At 37.9% G+C, this 19,844-nt stretch overlaps 1 protein-coding gene across 1 annotated transcript; it reads right to left on the bottom strand.

The window, feature by feature from the left end:
* Positions 1 to 597: 597 nt before the first annotated feature.
* On the bottom strand, positions 598 to 19,300 carry ENO4 (enolase family member 4). Its single transcript, XM_010003982.1, is given in 15 exon segments — positions 598 to 777; positions 779 to 828; positions 2,804 to 2,921; positions 3,504 to 3,571; positions 4,546 to 4,741; positions 6,743 to 6,868; positions 7,751 to 7,918; positions 9,961 to 10,020; positions 10,736 to 10,801; positions 12,275 to 12,406; positions 13,440 to 13,609; positions 15,718 to 15,866; positions 16,493 to 16,683; positions 17,928 to 18,056; positions 19,289 to 19,300. Coding segments are annotated over 15 exon segments (1,815 nt in total).
* Between the last annotated feature and the right edge of the window lie 544 nt (positions 19,301 to 19,844).

Here is a 19,844-nt window from a genome sequence, read left to right as displayed (position 1 = left end):
GTTTGTTACTTAGGACGTAAATTATTTATCTTTTCACTGTTGCTTATTAAAAAGACTCCTGACAAGTTTCCCAGCCGTTGTGAAATTGACTGGTTATTCCCTGCTTCTGACGAGCTTCCTGGTGATGCCAATTACAGCTTTGTGCCCTACATTTGGGGCTTGATGCACTGATAGCTAGAACTGGAGCAACATTTCCCTTGTAGGCTCCATCTAAGGGCAGCATTGAGGGTGTGTGGGGGGATGGAGCAGCAAAACAGTCAAGGCCTTTGTTTTTTTTTGTAAAATGTGTTTGGTTGTTTTGTTTTGTTTTAGTGGGGTTTTTTTACTGTTTGTCAATAGCTTGCTCTTTGTATGGAGAGAGACTTTGACTTTCCCAAAACAAACAGTTCGTTTTAGATCTAACACAGAAGTATTTGTTTTGCCAATTTGTAAATACAGCACAGAATTTTGTGCTGTTTTCAAACTGTAGCTGCTGCTCAGCTGAAAGCCACTGTCTCTTGGGGAAAGAGAAGCTGGTATCTGAATGCTTTTTAAAACATGAACCTAAGTAAGTAAGTATCAAAGTAAATCCTTGAAAATAAACGGATTAAGAAGTAGTTAACACATGAGTTTCTTACTAGAATGTGTTAAGAAATCTCTGCAAAACTTAATGTTGACAACCCAGGTCAGTGTGCCGTTCTCTGGGAGGAGAGCAGGCTGAGAACCTCCAGGGCTGGCTGAGAGCTGTGGAGGCAACAAACCCTGCTTTGGGAGAGGAAGTATATCAGAAAGTTGTTTGTTCTGGCTCTGATTCTTCAGCAAAAGCAGTAAATTCCAGACTTGCTTTACCTGAAATAGAAGAGAAAAAAAGAAAACTCATGTTTGCTGTAATCTGGTTTCTTGCAGTGTCCTCTGGTGCACTCAGATTTAAGTGCCACATGACACAGGTGCCTCCCACTGCCTTGAAGAGTCTGGTCCTTAGAAACAAAGGAGCACCAGCCTTGTGCTTTGACTGTGGGATCAGTGCAGAGCAGCCTGGGCTGGGACATTTATTGCATTCCCTTCCTCACTAATCCCACCTTGCTGCTTTTTTTTTTTTTTTTTGGAACACCTGCTCTGCTGCTGTTGCAGAAGTCCCTGTCAGCTGGCTGTGCCTCTTCTCTTCCCCAGCCTTTAGCAACTGTTTGGAAGCCCATGAACAGATGTGGCTCCTGTGAACCCTCTTCTTGCTGTTTTTCCCAGTTCTGTGACTCTCCTTCCTCCCTAACCCCACCACCCAACTCCCTGTTTTGCCACACACCCACTGCCCATCCCATCACTGACTATCTCAGCTAAATATGTTCATTTCAGTAATGGATTGGCCAGTCAGTGCTTCAGCTCTCAAATTCACACCCACCTTCCAGGAGAAACTGGTGGCAGAAACATGGTGTTGGGACTGCAGGTAGGCCAGGGGGGGACAAGGCTGTCACCCTGGCCCTGGGCCCAGCTGCCTGCCCCCTTCAGCTGCTCCTGGGGACACTCCTGATGGGCCAGTGTCACCACTGACAGAGTCCTACTCAGCTCTCCAGTGTATTCTGGAGCTGGCAGCCCAGCCAAATGAAGGGTTTGGTAAGCAGCTCAGACATGCTGTCTCAGAATTTCCCTGCTGGTGATTTAGTTACTGGATTTTATTTCTGCCAAATGATTCACAGCATCAGGAATTGTTGCTATTTCATTTTATGAGATCTACGTCTAAATATTTGTCAAACTCAGGCTCTTTGTTTAGGCTATACCATTTGAACAGGGAATGTGAATATTGGCAAGGCAGTTAAAATTCATAGCTCTTTATCTGTCTTGGTTTTGAAAAAATGCATTCTGTCAAACTACTGCCTCAGCAAAAAGAATTTCTGTTTCTTTTACAATTATTATATATGAGCATAGGGGACATTTAGAAAACTCAATCTCAATAAAAATGTCTTAAAGTAAAAACTTTGTTGTATAGTGTGCATGTCCAGTGCTGCTATCCTATGCATAGAAGACTGAAAATTATTAGAAGCAAGAAGACAAAATGGTTTAATTCTCTTTCATGCTTCTTAGGTGTAAGAAATTCTTAGAAACCCTTTCCTTCCTTTTTTGCTTTCCTTACCCCTCTGCCTCTCCTTCTGACTGTGTGTGCCTTTATTCTGTCTTGATTGATACCTGAGCAAGTGAGAAGTGGTTTTAATGAACTGTTAAGCATTTAACAGTGTCGAGGGCAGTGTAAGAAGCTGCAGATCCCGAGATGCAGCAGATACACACAAGCGGCTCAGGCAGAATGTGCATCCTCCAGTTGGGGCTTCCTTGGGTTTTATATTTAGCCCTTACCCATGCCACTGTAACTTTCCAAACACGTCTTGCTGGAAATGTAACACAAAAGAGGGTTGTGAAATGAAGTTCTCTTCGCAATATACGTTGAGAGGCTCGAGGGAGGGTGGGGTATTTGGCCCTAAAATTCTATTTTGGCAGCTTTTTGGCATCTCATACGCATGGGTTTTGTTTTGTCCCTTTTGCACTGTGGGCTTCAAGACTCCAACCAATTAATTCTGGGGGGAAAAAAAAAAAGCTTAATGTAGGCTACTCCTCAAGAAGGGGTCTATTTTAACCTTCAGTAAACAGATAATCCATTAAGGACAACAATATACATTGTGGCAAGTGCCATCCTAGGTTGTTGGGTTTTTTTGTCAGCACTTATTTCTAGTCTTTTGATTTCGCTCCCCTCCTGCCGGGCGGTTTCAATCATTCTCCCTCCAATCTTTGTTCTCGTATTCATGGCAAGCAGAAAACAAAGTAAGAAAGAAGCTCATACGTAGGGTTCTATTCTTGGCCAGTTCTTCCTCTATAGCACGGAGGCGGTTGTATTTGGTCACCCTTTCTCCCCGTAAAAGACCTCCCAACTTGACGAACCTGGCACCCAGTCCCACCGCCTGCAATGAGAAAGTGTGGAATTTAAAACCACACAAGGGTGGGAAGTGAAGTGACTCTTCGTCATTAAACGTGGTATCCTGCTTCTCATTCAACACTCTTCCCACTGCTTAAAAACCCTCCTTTAAATAGGAATAAAATACCTCAAGGAAAGGTTGGGCTGAGGCAAACAATCATTTTCACTGGCCTGTGAAATGAGGTTTTATTTGCAAACGTGGCTTTAGTACAAAAAGGCTAAATATGTTAGTGTAAAAAATTTTTGCCTACAATGTTGTTACTGCTCAGAAATGTTTTAAGTAACTCACTTTTTTTTTTTACTTTTTTTTTTTAATTTTATAAACTAATGCAATCAAATAGATGGTGCCTATTTGGGAATATACTCCCTGCTTTGGCAAATTTCCTGGGTGTTCTCTTTAACTCAAAGATGAACTCGCTGTGGGGAAAAAAAAAAGCAACTCTCTAGAAAAACCCCATTTTGTCAAATGTTTCTTTCTCAAGCAGAAATATTCTTTCTCCTTAAAAAATAGTTCATGTGAAAAGCAGGGGCTTGGCAATTCTGCAATGGAACAGCTTTCAATGCTTACCAGATCCACAAGGCTATCATCAGAAGATTCTCCATCTGGACTTCCTAATATGGTAATTTGTCTTTGATCTATATATAATGGGAGTGTAAAACCTTCATTAGTTTAAATTTTATATATTTGACACAGAAATAGTTTGGACTTTTTTTTTTTTACCTTTGGGCTCTCTACACTACATACAAACAGGAGTAAAACCAATGAAACCCCTCTTATAAAGATGTAAACAGTATCAGTTTGCTACATTAATATCACATTTTATTTTCAGTGTGGATAAGGGACTATCTAATATCGTTCCCTAATTTCCTTCTCTCCCTGATCTGTCTGGGAATGTATTTTGCAGGCTGGGAGGCAGTTCTATTTATTGAAATGTGCTCCTTGCTATAGTCATGATTTTTCCTCCCTATAAAGAAAAAGTTTCCCATCATGACTGAATGAAATCTTTACGGTGTTATTTTCTCACTTTGACTCTGGGTGATTCTGGGCTTTTTGGAGGAATAAGGAAGGAATTAGCTACATTACTTTTGTCCATCTCTTCCTTGGGTATAAAAAATGAATAAAGAAAAACTGATACAAAGAGAAATCTTACATATGAAACTGCTCAAGTTGTCTGTACTGTTACCACAAAGGCTCAGCAATATATAGTCAGTAATCTGTATAAACTATAATTTTAAACATTTAGGACTTGTTTGGATTTCTTCATTATTAATACTTTGAGTCAAAATTCAGATTACTCAGCTATATCTTTTTTTTACTGTGTTAAATTCTGATACCTAACTGTATGACACTGAGCTGCAGTGTCAAAGGGCACCCACATTCAAAGCATCCACAGTGAATTAACTGAATGTAGCTGAAGCCTTGAATGCTGTTTTAAGCTCTTGAGCAGAGACTTGTGTATCAAAACATGATTTCTAGTTTTCTTCTGACAAGCTCTTTCTAAATCAGAAGTGACAATAATTAAATAAAATGATGTAGTATTTCAAAGTGTAGTAACTCTATTTATTGACTTGCAGGGTGTGAATGTCAGCCTTTTTCTCCCTCTACTCACCATCTAGATGTCCAGTAAGTTCTATGAGGTCTGATACCCTGGTTTGGTTAATGTATTTTAGGACAAGACCACTGCAGGTTGGTATGTTTATCATTTGATCAATTTGCAGTTTGGAAATGCACCTGGCAGCATCCTCAGCAATCAGGTAACATTTGGAACCAAGAGCACAGCATATTTTATTCCATTGTTGTCGGTCCTGTAAGAAGAAATAAATAACTAGATTTTAAAAAACTGCATGAAAACCCTAAATGAAGAGATAAATTGGAAAAAAAAAAACAAAACACAACAAAACAAAAATTGGACTGAATCCTAAAGATACCCTTCAAATAAACATATTGTATTTTGTGCTGCATTTTAAATCTGTCTACCAAAGGAAAACACACCACTGGAATTTTGCTAGGATTTGACATTTTGCTAGAAAACATAAATTCTAATCTGGAATTAATCAAAGGTAGTTGCACACAAGTACAGTTTAAAATATTTCAAATTAAAATAATGGTAGGACTTTGCTATTTTGGTTTCCTTCCTGAGATGTATTTAATTTGAATGGGATACAAAATATTTTTCTATTGTTTTATTCAGAGGAATAATTCTTGTGTTAATATTTTACCCATTTATTTAAATATAAAATACTGAAATAGGAGGCAGCCACAGACTCAATAAGATATTAAGACAGGATAATCACAGCTGTAAGACTGATGCACTGGGTACATACATTTTTTAGGGTCTTTGCTTCTTGATTTTAATGCACTGTCTACATGGTACTGTGATTTAAGGATAAATAAAGGACAAGGATATATGAAAAATTTTAAAGAAGAAATGTACAAATGATTGTGCTTTGTGTCCACAGAATGCAAAGTTCTCACATTAAAAACATTACTTTTCTAGTTCATAATTCTACCCATAATAATTCTTGATCTGCAGACCATACTTCTGTACCTGTAAAGTTACAATCTGAATAAGGGTTCATTCCTCTCATGATTTCAAGCCCATGTTAAGTTTTTGACACCTGAACAAATGTTTAAACTAGTGCTTACATGTTCTGCTGTCTGGCAATGAATTGTTGAATTGGTATCAGAGCTAATCCTCAAGGACCTAATGATCTGTGGCAAAGATGTGGCATGGGTAAGCCTTGTGGATTTGGGTGGGGGGAGGAAGAGAGGCATGTTCCTCAACAGTGTTCTTTTTCAAACTGTAATTCTCCTGCAGATTTTCATATTGCAAATATGTTTCTTTGAAGGAATTCTCAAGGAAGTTTGCAGCCCTGGCAGCAGTGGAGAATAATTTGGTGAGAGGCAATAGTAATATGCTCTGGAGTGAGATAATAGTAAACACAGGTGTTCTTAAAAATGAGCTTTTTAATAAGTCTTTTTAAAATGTTTAAGCAAAATTTTATTAAGTTGTGCAACTGCAGAATCCAGGTCTATAATTGTGAGTTCTGCTCCAATTCAGTTTTTTTCCTTTTTGTAATACATGGAAACTTAATGTTACCTATAAATGCTAATATTTAAGGTTTTGCAATCTGTTTCTTTCCTCTAGCTAACACCTGGTAACATGTTTAAATAGTATTCTACTTTATTGTAATCTATTGGCCACACTGACTCCTCTAACTTTGATCACAGTGGTAAATTATCTTACTACCACTTTAAAAATGCTGCCAAGCAACATTGCTAGTGACAGGTTTGCTCTGGCTTTGGGTATAAATCATAATCAAGAAGAGTAGAAGAAATAATTTTTTTTTTAAGTGATTATAAGGAATATAAAACTAGGTCCAAATTTTTAGCTTCTCCTATATAAAACAGTATCATTTGTATATCACTTGAATTTTATTATTTAATTTTATATTTTTAATTATTGTTTACAGAAGAAGGAAAATGTAATAAAAATGACAGTGGTTTAGCAAGTAAAATCAGAAAAAAACCACAACATTTTATTGTTATTCTTTAAAATGCTTCTCCTGATCATATTCTGTTCATGTCAGGAATTATGTCAAAAGTATAATAAAATTCAGCATTATTGTCAATTACAGATTTTCAAATGAGATTGTTGAATACATTTTTATAATTATATTTTTGTGCCAAAAGGCTCCAAAAACAGAAACTGCAAATTCCATGTTTTGTAAAAATATAAAAAGTTCAGTGATATACCAAGTAACATCATTATTAAATTTTTCAAGGACCATACTGTGCTATCTTACCTCTTTCCTTAAGGGATCTATCAATGCAATAATAAAAGGAAATTTATCAATCAGTTCCACATACATGTCAACCATTTCATCAGGACTTTTGAACGTTCCAGTGAGTGTTTCGTATTTCCCTTTAACCTAGAAAAGTAAAATGAAAAGCATAAAAAGAAGGATGGTTATACTTTAAAACCCAGGGTGCTAACACAAACATACAGCTCCTGTGACAGTAGTGTCCCCAGTAAGGCAGCAGGTTCTGTGTTCTTCAGTAAGTCCCTGTTCACTTGTCTACTTCATGTCTCAGAGCTCAGCACACTGCTATAGAAAACTCTGCCTGAAGTAGCAGTCGGTTCCTGTGGGCTCAAGCCAAAGTCTCTGGAAGATGCCACTTCCAAAACAAGGGAGGTCTATTTCAGCATTTTCTAGGCAGCACAGCCAGTTTTACTCTGTCATAAAGTGAGCAATATTTGACATTTTTATTAGATCTTGCATGAAAAAAATCTCACTTTTCGCACCCCCAAAAAAGTTAATTTTAACAATTTGACACAGACTGATCTGAAAAATCTTATTAAATAAACAAAGGACTTAACCTGGCTGATGCAGGCAGACTCCTACCCTTTGAATGAGTGAGGTTACATCAGGAAGGTAAGAGAGATTCCTGCAGACCTTGGTCTACTGAGCTTTATCTATTGTCAGGTTCCCCACCAGTGTCCTGGTACAGCTGTGGAGGAGGAATACCTGCATTCCCACTGCTCCCACTGCACCAAGCTACCAGGCAGGATGCCTGCATGTCTCATGTCCTTGCATTCATCATCCAGTAACATACCTGCACCACTTGTAGGACTGATTCTACCATAATTTATAAATGCTGTGACAGTTCTTTTGGTTTGCTTGATTGCTACCTTAACAATGGAGTTAGAAGCTTCTAGGTGAGCTTGCAATGTAATTGTAATCATAAAGAATGTTACCAAATCACTAGATTCCTTTTAAAAACCCACAAAATAGAGATGGAAAATAACTTACATAATCCATTAATTCATGAGCAGCACAATTTATTGCTAAATACATGTCTGTTCCTAACTTCAGTTCTATTTTATCACAAGCTGTTTGTATTATGAGCAGCAGTTGTTCCAGATGATCACCTCCTATTATTAGGCAGCCTAAGTGTGATACTCTTTTCAAGGCTTGTGGCTGAAAGTGAAAAACAAAACCAAACACTTTATTTGCACACATGTATATACATAATACTTATATATATTTTCATTGTCATTTCAGTCTGCATTCAGTTGTCAAAACATAAATTAGTTCTCAGAAATTGTCTTAGCAACTTTAAGGACAACTCCCTGTGACTGAAGAGTAACCAGGTGCTAATGAGTGGAGAGCTAACAGTCCTTGGAAATATGTCTAGTCATGGAGTTTTCATTCTTATATGACCAGTTTATAGTTTTAAAGGTACTCTTAACAACTATGGAATTGTTATGGATGCTACGTGAAAGTTTCACGTGCTGGAGACCATCCCTTTGCCACAAAAAACATGTTCTCCTCTTTTAAACAGCTTTTACTCTTTTTTTCCTCAACTACAACTTTGATATTGCCTCTGTGGACTGTTCAAGAAACACTAGAATCCTCCAAGATTTCTAGAAGGAACAAATTTCACAGAGGGGAAGTATCTCTAGCAGAGCTGCAGGGAGTTGTCTGCCTCAGGAACAGTGTTCTGGGCACCAGTCACAAGCAGAATGACATTGAGCAGATATTTCCCATGTGCTTCTGTTGTCAGGGGTTTTTTTGGTAGTTTTTTCAAACACTCATTTTTCAACTTTAAAGTCTGTGAATTTGGGATTATAACGAATTACACTAAATTGCCAGGAAAGCAGCAGGATATAATCCTGAGGTAGACTGGATAAATCATTTGGAAGGCATCAGTTTTGACATGAGTTAGAGAACTAATTACAGTGGACAGAACAGAAGTCCAGCAAGAGGATATAGAATGTTCCCTCACATAAAAAATTAGGAAGAAAACACAGGTCAAATTATTATGAGATTGTTTCGTAGCAATCTGCAAAGAGAGACAATCTATTTTACTTATTCCTTTTGGAGCACTAAGCTGAAGCAATAAACAGCAAGAATTGCTGCAGTCTTCCTGCATTTAACATGAAATAGAGGTTAAGTCTGCTTTTTCATCTGATTCTGACACATACTATTAAAAGCAATGTTTATCTTTATAACATTTTCCTTCTGTCTAGTCTTTACTCGTATAACTTAAACCATTTCTTCTTTGCTGCCTACTTTGTCATTTTTCCTTTTTTTAGTCCACCAAAAAAAGTTCAAACCAATATGGTGCTTTTATCAGCTTAAAATTCAGTCTCACTACTTCTTCCTTTAGTTTTCTTCTATTTAAATAAATGGACTTTTTTTCTAGGGAATCTAATGCATTGGTTCCCTGTGCATATCTTTAGGAATTATTTTAACTTGTGACTGCAGTACATATTGTGCTACCCACCAGAAAAACATTGGCCAGCTGCTTAATGATGGTGAATTTTTTGTTGTATTAGCAACAAAACCCAAGAAAACTTCCACTCATCCTCTCTTTTGTATATTCCACAACAGCAACAATTCTCACCTGGTAATATTTTAATCGTCTCAGAATGGGGAGCAAAACCCAGCATGGCATTTCCATCCCACTATTTAGAAAACTCATCTGTAAACTACAGGTTTTGAAGTGACAAGAAAAGATCATTTGTGCCAAACAAAAGAATGCCCTGCACATTATTGTGAGACCAACTGGTTCGTATCTGCCCTTATCTATAACCTCAAAGAGGAACTTGATGCAACATGAAGAGAGGAGTTCTGCTCCCAGAGTTTGGAAACAGCACAGTATACAAGTCTTAGAGGTAGTAGTTTTATGGCCTACATGATTAAAAGTGCATGTTCTCTGCTGGTGCTACAGACCTGCAAAAATGCACATGTGGATAATTTACCAGGATTTCTATATGAGAAAAATTACCAGATTCCAGCAGAATTTCCCCTTTGTCTTACTGTTCCACAGGAAGGGAGGGTACAGTCAGGAGAATCCAAATTACTATGTAAAATAGGAGCATTTGGAATAGTTAAAAGTCTTGCCTTGACCTCTCCAAAATGGCAATGTAGATGTGTTTCATTTCTTACAACCATTTTGGTTCCCTGCTGTTGTTTATACCTTGTTGAAGGCTTAAAATGAAAATCTCTCTTCTTACCGCTTTCTTCCCTGCATTCTGTGCTTTCCCTTTCTTACTGTCTGCTACTTGAGCAGTGGACTGTTGGGAGTGAAAGGAGAAAGAAATCAGTTCCGTGGCAAAGGCCAAAACTGACAGACAGACAGAAAGAAAAATAAAATAAAATATAAAATAAAATAACTGACTGATTTTTGGTCTGAAGACATTGCAAATATTGAAGTTAGGAAATGGCTTCTGTTGTGTCTGGAATACTATCACCAATCATCCAGTTTTACTCTGTGGTGATGACTCATTTCAAATGTTTATTTCTAGGTGGGCATCAACCCAGCCAACAATTGTTATTCTGAAGATTGTCAACTAGCCTATGAAAATTACAGGGGATCTCAGGAATGAGATTCTAGGCTCTGTATTTGGAGAAACTCAACAACCTTGCTTTGCAACAAGCAAATGCACATACTGAGACTGATACAGAACTACACCAACAGTACCTTGAATAATGCACGTTGCATGTTTGTGAGACTCAGAGAGATCAGAACCACATGTTGTATATTCACTGTGGCACCATTCACTCCCAGGGCACTTCAGGTGAACAGAAAGACTTACTATGCTTAAAAAATGTTTCATTCTATCGTAATTAACTTAATATCACCAAATGGTCAAAATTCTATTCAGCTGGCTGAGAAATCTATCTTCTACTCTGTGCTATAAGGCAAAGCCTGACAACATGCTCCATGTTTAAGATTCAAAAGACAATAGTAGTAGGATGTCCAAATGATTATACACTTGGTTATTGTACCGCTTTGCTTGGAGGATCCATCAGTCTCACCAGTTCTTTCTGAATATCCAGAAATCTTTGTATGCCCTGGAATTAAACAACAGTACTTCTCAAAAGAAAGATAAATTGTTTAATCTTAGCACCTTAAAGCAGAAGAGATGGATGTAGATTTTAATATAACGTATTTTTTAAAAAAGACTATTAAAGATTTCCTTAACACAATCCTCACCCCCCACAAAATGCAGTCAAGTGTCCAATGATAAAAGGGTTAGCAGCAGTGGAATGAAGAGGAATATTTGGTTATGCTGGTGAGTGGGATGGCAAGAAAAGTGGTCTCTTCTTTCCCAAAAGGAACCTTTCTCAAATCTAAAAAGTAAGCTGTGTCTGAGTTTGCATAATATCTGAGACATGGGAAGATGATAATCACTGTTCACAGTTGTGACCCTACCTGTTACTTTCTAACTGGAAACTCTGACACAGATTGAAAATTTACCTTTAGAACACTTCCAGGAAGCAGGGAAAAAAATTGCTGTCTTCAATTTAAACATTGGGGATGAAGGAACAATCCAATTAAATTAATCCACTGCTTTTAACACAAGACTTTTTCCTTTTCAGCTGAGTTACTAAAAGTTTAATGTTAACTTTTAAAATCACATTTCCAGTCTTTTTGAACTGTGCCAGTAAAGGAAAACTGAAGGGGGCAGGAGTCACTCACAGCTGACAACACATCAACACAGCACCAACAGCTACTCTTTTTGCACTGCAGCAAGCAGCTTGCTGCTCTCCCATCAGCACTAGGAGGCATTATGTCTTTGAAAGGTATAGAATTAGCAAGCTTATTAAGAGCTCTTGGTGACAATTCTAAAAAGTTAAGGGAAAAGGAAAAAGAGAGAGAATCGAGCTCAGCTGTTTGTTCAGGTCCCCAGCATACAAAGTAGAAATCACAGCCTTGGTGTAGGCATCTTGTGCAGATCCATTCTTTAATGCAGCACTTGAACAAAAAGAGATGGTTGATCCAGTCTGTCTCATCCACCCTTCTGGCCCCTTGAATGGATGTTGTTCTCCTTTGTGTTCACTTCTATTTTCACAATTTCATTTTAAAACCATTTATTCCCAATGATTTTATGCTTTCCAGTGAAGTTGTTATGAATTTTGTTGTTTTACAAGCTCTATATACTGATATTATTTATAATCTACTAATGTCAAATCACATTCCGAAAAAAATCAAAGCCTCTTATTGTTATGTATCACACATGTTCCCCTACATCTGCTTCAATGTACTGATTTTTGCTTCTATACTAACACATACATTTTAATCTTGAAATCTTCATGTATCTTCTTTTAAATCTTCATCTATTTACAGCTTTTAATTATCCTTGTCTTAGACTTCTGCACTAACATTTGTTAAAACTTTGGCCTTGCCAGCAAGCAAGAAATGAAAAACAGTTTGGAAGGACTATATTTAAAAGATCTATATACTTAGTACATAAACAGTATGTAGATATATAGTTTATATGAAGACTGTAGAGTACATTTATAAAAACAAAAATGAAACAGTACCTGTTCGACTGATAAATTAACTGGTGGTACAAGCATAATTTCTTTCACTAACTTTAGTTTTGCAGATGTACTTCTTTCACAGTTGAAGAGATTAAACATTGGGATTGGCAGAGTCATTTCTTTAGGTGATTCCTGTAATTGGGAGTACCATGTGAAAATAAAAATGTTAAAAATCTGAATAATTATATTTTTTTCATTATAGCACATGTTTCAAAGACTGCTACAGGCAGTGGTCCTAAGGGTATATTCTATGAGGGCTGTGCTGTCATCCAGAGTGAGCTGGACAGGCTGGAGAGCTGGGCAGAGAAGAACCTAATGAGGTTCAACCAGGGCAAGTGTAGAGTCCTGCACATGGGGAGGAATAAGCCCATGCACCAATATAGGTTAGGAGTGGACCTGCTGGAAAGTAGTTTAGAGAAGGATCTGGGAGTCCTGGTATGCAGTAAATTATCCATGAGCCAGCAATGTGTCCTTGCTGCCAAGGAGGCCAATGGAATCCTGGGGTGCATAAGGAACAGTGTGGCCAGTATGTCAGGGTCTCCCCCTCTACTTTGCCCTGGTGAGTCCACAGCTGGAGTATTGTGTCCAGTTCTGGACTCCTCAGTTCAAGAGCGATAGGGAACTACTAGAGAGAGTCCAGCAGAGGGCAACCAAGATGACCAGGGGATTGGAGCATCTCCCTTATGAGGAAAGGCTGGGAGAGCTGGGATTCTTCAGCCTGGAGAAAAGGCTAAGGGGAGACCTTATTAATGCCTATAAGCATCCCAAGGGTGGGTGCAGGAAGTATGGAGCCAGACTCTTTTCAGTAGTTCCCAGTGACAGGACGAGGGGCAACGGGCACAAGCTGGAATACGGATGTTCCGTTTAAATATGAGGAAAAACTTCTTTATGGTGAGGGTGACAGAGCCCTGGGACAGGCTGCCCCGGGAGGGTGAGGAGGCCCCTTCTCTGGAGATATTCAAGACTGGATGCAGTCCTGAGTAATGTGCTCTAGGGGATCCTGGTTCAGCACGGGAGTTGGACTGGGTGATCTCTGGAGGTCCCTTCCAACTCTGACAATTCTGTGATTCCATGATATATAATCCCACTGTCATGAGGGACTTTTGGGTTCAGAATTCTAGAATAACTGGGATAAAATAAACAAAATTATAGAAGTCACATGTACCTGCTTATGTTTCAGCAGTGCAATATGTAAGTACAAGGGGACATGGCTAATGGTGGCACCAGCCTTAGCTATAGCAAGTGATGTTCCCCCAATGGCTAAGCTGCCACAAAGCACAGGTTCATCAGGTTCTGCAGGTGGGATCATTCTCTCTACAACTGACACCTTCTTTCCTGCGAGACAGATAGTAGTAGTAGCTAACACATGTACTTATGCATCACAGTTACATGGGTAAATATATTACCATTTCAGTATGTACTCAATGTATTACAAAATAATCTTTTTTTATCTACTTAATCTTGGCAGTTGTTTTATGTGAAATGACCTTGCAAGTAAGCAAAGTATCTGTCCTCACTCTGGTGTCAAATTTATTTCAAAGCAATTTCTTTGGAGATCTTTTAGCCACTGAAATCTATGTTTTTAGTTATCTGTGTTTATATCCAGTAATGTTACATAATTTTGCAGCTTTTTTTTCCTTTCATAAGCATAATTTCAGTATTCTTTACTGTCCTGCTCAGCTTTTGCATAAACAACTTGGAGGACAACATTATAACCTGACTAGGAGTATAGCACACACACTTGATTTCTTCTAATAATGACTGTGAAAAAATTTAGGCCTATTGCAGCTGCATTTTCCAATGAGAAAACAGGCTTTATAAATATTCCACATGCACAGTCTCACTAAATTTTCAAAAGAATTTATTTCTTTCAGATGCAATAGAGTAACTTTTGTCAAAATGCCTGAATCCCAGCAGCTCCCACTGTCACATTTCCTGCCTACATTACATGAACACGTCCAGTAAGCACCTCTTTGAACTGTAATAAACTGTCTGGTTCTCAACAACTACATGCACTGTGGGCGTTCTGGAAACTTGACCACTTGCTTTGGCTTCTAATTGGAGTGCCATGCAAGTTTTCATTTCAATAACATATGACAGTATAAATCTGATTTTATTATAAAATGCTCTTAATGAGACCTTCCTTGGATATGCAGATTATACTATACATCATCTGCATGCTATACAGAGATCCTGTACCTCTTACGTTGAGGATGAAGAGCTACACACATTAGACACTAGTCATCAAGTGCTGAGCAACTCTGACAAACTGCAGTATTTTGCAGAGATCCTTTCCACTACTCTACTTTGTAACCTGCATCAATTACAACACAGATGATCCCTCTGAAAGCATCTGCTACTGGAAGTCACCACCAGAAAGCATCTGGTCTCTGATGACAAGTAGCTTCATTATCATTGGCTCCTAAGAGTCAGGTTCTGAGTCCCACAATAATATTACAGTCAATGTCAGAATCAAATATAAAGACACCACAATTAGTGTGAACAAGTCACACATCTATCAGCAGAGGCTTGATTAGAAGTATAATATACAAGATGATGACATCTGGATGGACCTGGCAACTACAGATGTTACATTCCAGGTCAAAGGTGAATTTACTGTGTCCACATCTAACATATTAATTGGGAGGTTTTACTGATAGTGTATGACACTTGAAACTAAACTGACAAGAAATAATCACTTGCCAAAAATTGTCTGCTCTTCCAAAAAATGATAAAAAACTTTTCCTGAGGGTAATGCATATATGGAGGCACATACGGTGCTTTTTCCCTTTGGGTTTGGTGTTTTTGGCCATGTATACTTTCCCTGTTTCTCTACTCTCTCACCATTTTCTCCCTTAGTAGCACTGTTTGCTTACTTCTTTTTCCTCTGTACTGCCCATCATTCCCATCTCATCCTCTTTCTTCTTTCTCTTTGGCTTTTCCCTTTAGTACCTCCTTTCCTCAGTGTTAGCAAGAAACTTCCCCTCCTCCATCTTTGCATTCTTTTCAACTTCTATCTTAATTCTCTTTCCATTTTCCTGTTCAGTTCTGTGATTCCCTTTTCTTTATCATTTTCATTTTTATTCTTCATTTCCATACCCCTCTATTCTTATTTCTGACTCTGAAGAGTAATAACCTCCTGTCTAAGCCAACTGTAAAACAAAGGCAGAAACTCTGTTCAACAAATGCATGTGAATGATGAGAAAACTCTGTCTTTTTCCCTCCCTCATTTCTGCAGTAGAAACTGCTGGGATCAGAAAGAAGATTTAGGAGACAGTAACTAAACCCTTTGAACATGAGAAACATGTGAGAAATGTCTGTCTTCCATGACACTGTCATGTGTTGTGAAATATTCAGTGCCTACGGAATACTTCAGAAAGTATTTTTAGCACCTTTATTAATATCTGTATTGCAGAAAATACTAAAATAGAATAAGCAAAAACCTGGTTTTTCTGCTTTTTTTTTCCCAGGTAGTGTTGTTGCTGATGAAGTGCATGAAGCAAGGGTAAGAGTGACTTCTGCATCTTCTGCTTTTTCTGCTTCGTCTTGTTCTTGAATTTCTTTTTCTTCTGCTTTTCTTATAAAATATTCACTGAGGGAAGCAGCATAAAGATTACTGGATCAAAATATTGTTAAACATGGGACATGTAGACACAGGATACAGGCAAAAGAACATGCTAAGAGGTAGATTAAGGGCATTTATTTGAGCTTCTGCAATACAGTCAATGTGGGAAGCTGGAGACATAAATGACATTATTTTTTGGTAGTCACCTGCAGCATTGGTTACACACAAAGAACCACAAGCAAGTATTATAAACCTTAACAACCACTTTTCAAAACACACTGGTTTGAAAGTGAGCTCTGTGCAGACAACCTTACTGTGAAGGATATATTTGCAGAATTAAACTGAGAGAGTTTTGTAAATGGAGCCTTTACTCATTAACATGTCCAGGTACTTCTTTTTTTTTTTTTTTGTTAAAGGCTCTTATTTTTGCATCCCTTGTGTGAAACTTGGTAAAAAAACCCACATGCTCTTCATACAATTATGGAGAAAGCAGGAAATAATATACTGTAAGTTATCTGAGATAGACATCACATCCTAAAATAAATATTTTAAAAACCAGTAGAAAACATTGAATATTCTGTGGTTTTAATTTACAATACAAATGAACACTGTCTATTTCAAATGCAATAATTTTCAGACTATAGAAGACCTACCCAAGTATTTTATCAACTTCACACTGGTCAGTGGGATTCAAGTCTCTCAACAATCTGTCTAGGGATTCATTCACCCATTTCACAGCAGTGTTAACAAAGGAATTTCTTTCTTTCTCATCAGCTTCATTTGCTGCAGGTAAAGCATTGTCAGGTATTTGAAAATGAGAAGGTACTACAATGGAACAAATCCTCTGGAAAAAAAATAAATAAAATAAGGCTTAAAACTATTTCATTTCCAAACTTGGAAATGTAACTTGAGAGCCTAAGAAGTATGTGTCCATATCAATTCTAAAAGTATCTATCTCCAAATCTTCTGTTTGCTCCACTTACTTATCTTTTTCATCCAGCAGCTCCTTCCCAGTCTCCTGCTTTGGTAATCATAATTATTCTTGCTTCTTAAACTGAATTATAACTACTTAGGCAAAAACCACCTGATGGATCTGCTTCATGCATATGTTTTCTTATCAGAACAGAATGGAATTATTTTAAAGACCATACAGTCACTATGACATCTTTTATTGCACCCTGTTGTACCAGGATTCATCAGCATTCATGCCTAAAGCCATCCCTCATAATCAGCTACACTTTGTCTTCCTTAGGTAATTTAAATTTACCTTTCTGTACTCCATTCATGCCTAAAGCCATCCCTCATAATCAGTTACACTTTGTCTTCACCTTTCTGTACTTGTGAAGAAAAAATGATACTTAAGAAAATTCAGTTAATTAAGACAGAGTTGCCTGCAGTGATAGTATTAACTCTACATACTGTGAATACATATGAACTGATATTTAATTCAAGAATGAAGTGAAGCATAGTTTAAATGAGACAAAGTAGGAATAACCACTCCACAATAGCTAGAGTTGCAAAGACAGTATCTTGAATATTTCAGGTTGAGGGAGAGATGGCAACACACCATCAGTTTTGCATGCAGGTGGCAGGTGGGTATGTGTGACTAAACTATCACATCAGCTTATCAGCTCAAGGTAAAAATGTGCCTTCACCTACAGTGTTTTTCACCTTAACAATATTTTTCTGAAACACTGTCACAGAAATGTAAGGATCTGAAAATAATAATAATTTAAAAAAATGTAAAAGGAAAAATGAACTTACAGGACTACTTGTGGAGTGTAAGGAAAAGCTACATCATCATTAAGACAGACCAAAATTCAATACACAAAGATGCACTGTTACATCCCACCCATAAACTACAGTATTGTCTGACTCATGAAAAAATAAAGTTGTTATAGTTCTTGCCTGTCTCACTTTCAATGCCTTTTTTTTTTCCTAAGCTACAACACTCAACTGTGGAGTCACAAGAATTCTTATCTTTTCATTAAAGATGGAAAAGAAAATGTTCCTTAGAATGTGGAGAGCACTACCTCTCCCTGATACTGTCTCATGAAAATAAATAAAACAGAAAGAAGCAGCTCCTACCTTCTCATAGTTTTTAACTGTACAGTGTATTTCCACTTCTAATGTTGGCAGACCAACTCCATCAAGAACTTGTCTTCCAACTACTTTGCATATTACTGGAACTTTTGACAATTTAGTGAAGTAGTTAGCCTTAAATGAAAGAGAAAGAACTTCAGTAAGGCTGAATTTCTGTGCAAAGATGTTTTTATTACACTAAATATATTCAAATCAAATCCCCCACTAAGCAAATCCATGCATACCTTCCAGTATTCAAAACACTTCTGTTACACTGCACATTTACTTCTATTTTAGCTGCTTAAGAATGAGATTCCAGGGAACAGATCCAGCTCATATCCAAGTGTGGAAGTCCAAAGCCACATCCAGGTTACATCAGTTTTATTTGGCAAAGTTAGTGATGAGTATCAAAATCTCCTAAACCCTCCCAGAAAATAGGTGGTTTTCTAAAGTTTACTTGGCTTTACACTAAATAATAAAAATAGTACTCATGCTACTCATGAAATGAATTTCTATTAGAATTCACACAGCATTGACCTCCCCCGTGCAGCTATGAAATAATTATTTTGTCTGTGGACAAGATCTTCAAAAAAATATGTGTCTTCCCTCTCATAAAGGGAGAAGAAGGATCCTGGACATGAAAAACTTAGAAATCCATACAGAACTCTACTATACCCTGTTATATTAAATTTCCTGTAGCATTCTTTCTTATATTTATCTATTATCAAGTAGTTACTAAGCTTTAAAAGACTGTATTTTTTGTCCCTAACAAAAATACCCTAAACAATCTTTAACAAAAAGCCTCCTCAGAAAAAGTTCTCATGTGAAATGCTATTCATAGAACTTTCTATGTGCTGCAGACAGGGAAAAACAAGCAGTATTTTCAGAATATACTTCTTGCTTATAGAAAGAACGTCTCAATTATCTAATGTTTCAAGCTTGATTTATCGAAGACATAGGTACAGTGGCACGTGTGTCTCAAATGTCAACTAATTCAGTATTAAAAAACTTTATGTAAGATTTATTCTGGAAGGGAATGAAGCTTGTCAGCAAGCTCCTCAATAGCAATGATAACCACTCCTTCTGCAGACTCCTCTTGTACAGAGCGTATTTGGTGTAAGGCTATTTAACACAATGACCAAACTCTCCTAGTTATGTTTGGGGGCTTTTTTTGGCTGGACAGAACTGAGCTCACAAGGCTGGTACAATTTTAAGGTGTTGTGGGTATGTCACACCTACTGACAGTACACCAGACAACTGACGTAGCTAGGGGTCACCACTCCATGGGAAATCTGGGATTTTAGGTTAGGTTTGAGCCCTGTAAGAAAGTTGAAAACCTAGACTTCTGGCAGGCAGAGTTCTCTTACTTCTTCCAACATGGTCTTTAATGGGCCCTTTGAATTGCCATCATCCAACTGTAAGAACATATTTGGGGTTCTGTTCACGAGCACTGATGTTACTTAAAGAAAAGGATTAAGTGGCTCCCTGAGGTTTATTACACACTTCCTTGCTAAGTTCCATTCTTTAGTCTGGTGTCCGAGACATGTGAAACCCCAGCCAAAGCAAGAACTGGTGTTACTGGTTCTAGTCCCTCCCACTGGTGATGGGCAAACAGTTTGAAGATGGAAGAGGGTGTAAGAGGTAACAAAGTGTTTCATTCCCGATGCTGCTTTCACATCAAAGAACACACTAGAAATTGTTGTTTGTTTGTCAAGAGTTGCTCCCTACTGTATTGTTGGCAATTCCAGCATTACCAAGGGGGAGCAGACAAACGGTTCTGACCCCTCACGCCTCCCCTGAGGCCCCTCTGCTCTCCAGAGCAGCCACCCTGTGAAGGAGGCCCAGTTTCTTGTCTCCCGGGCCCCAGACACCCCCGTGCCGAGCAGCAGCTCTACCAGGGACCCTCACCCGGGGCAACACCCT

This window comes from Chaetura pelagica, unplaced genomic scaffold, assembly GCF_000747805.2.
Source record: "Chaetura pelagica isolate M959 unplaced genomic scaffold, ChaPel_1.0 scaffold248, whole genome shotgun sequence".
NCBI lineage: Eukaryota > Metazoa > Chordata > Aves > Apodiformes > Apodidae > Chaetura > Chaetura pelagica.
Note: the sequence above shows the minus strand (reverse complement) of the source record. Positions and strands in the feature narration are given on the sequence as shown.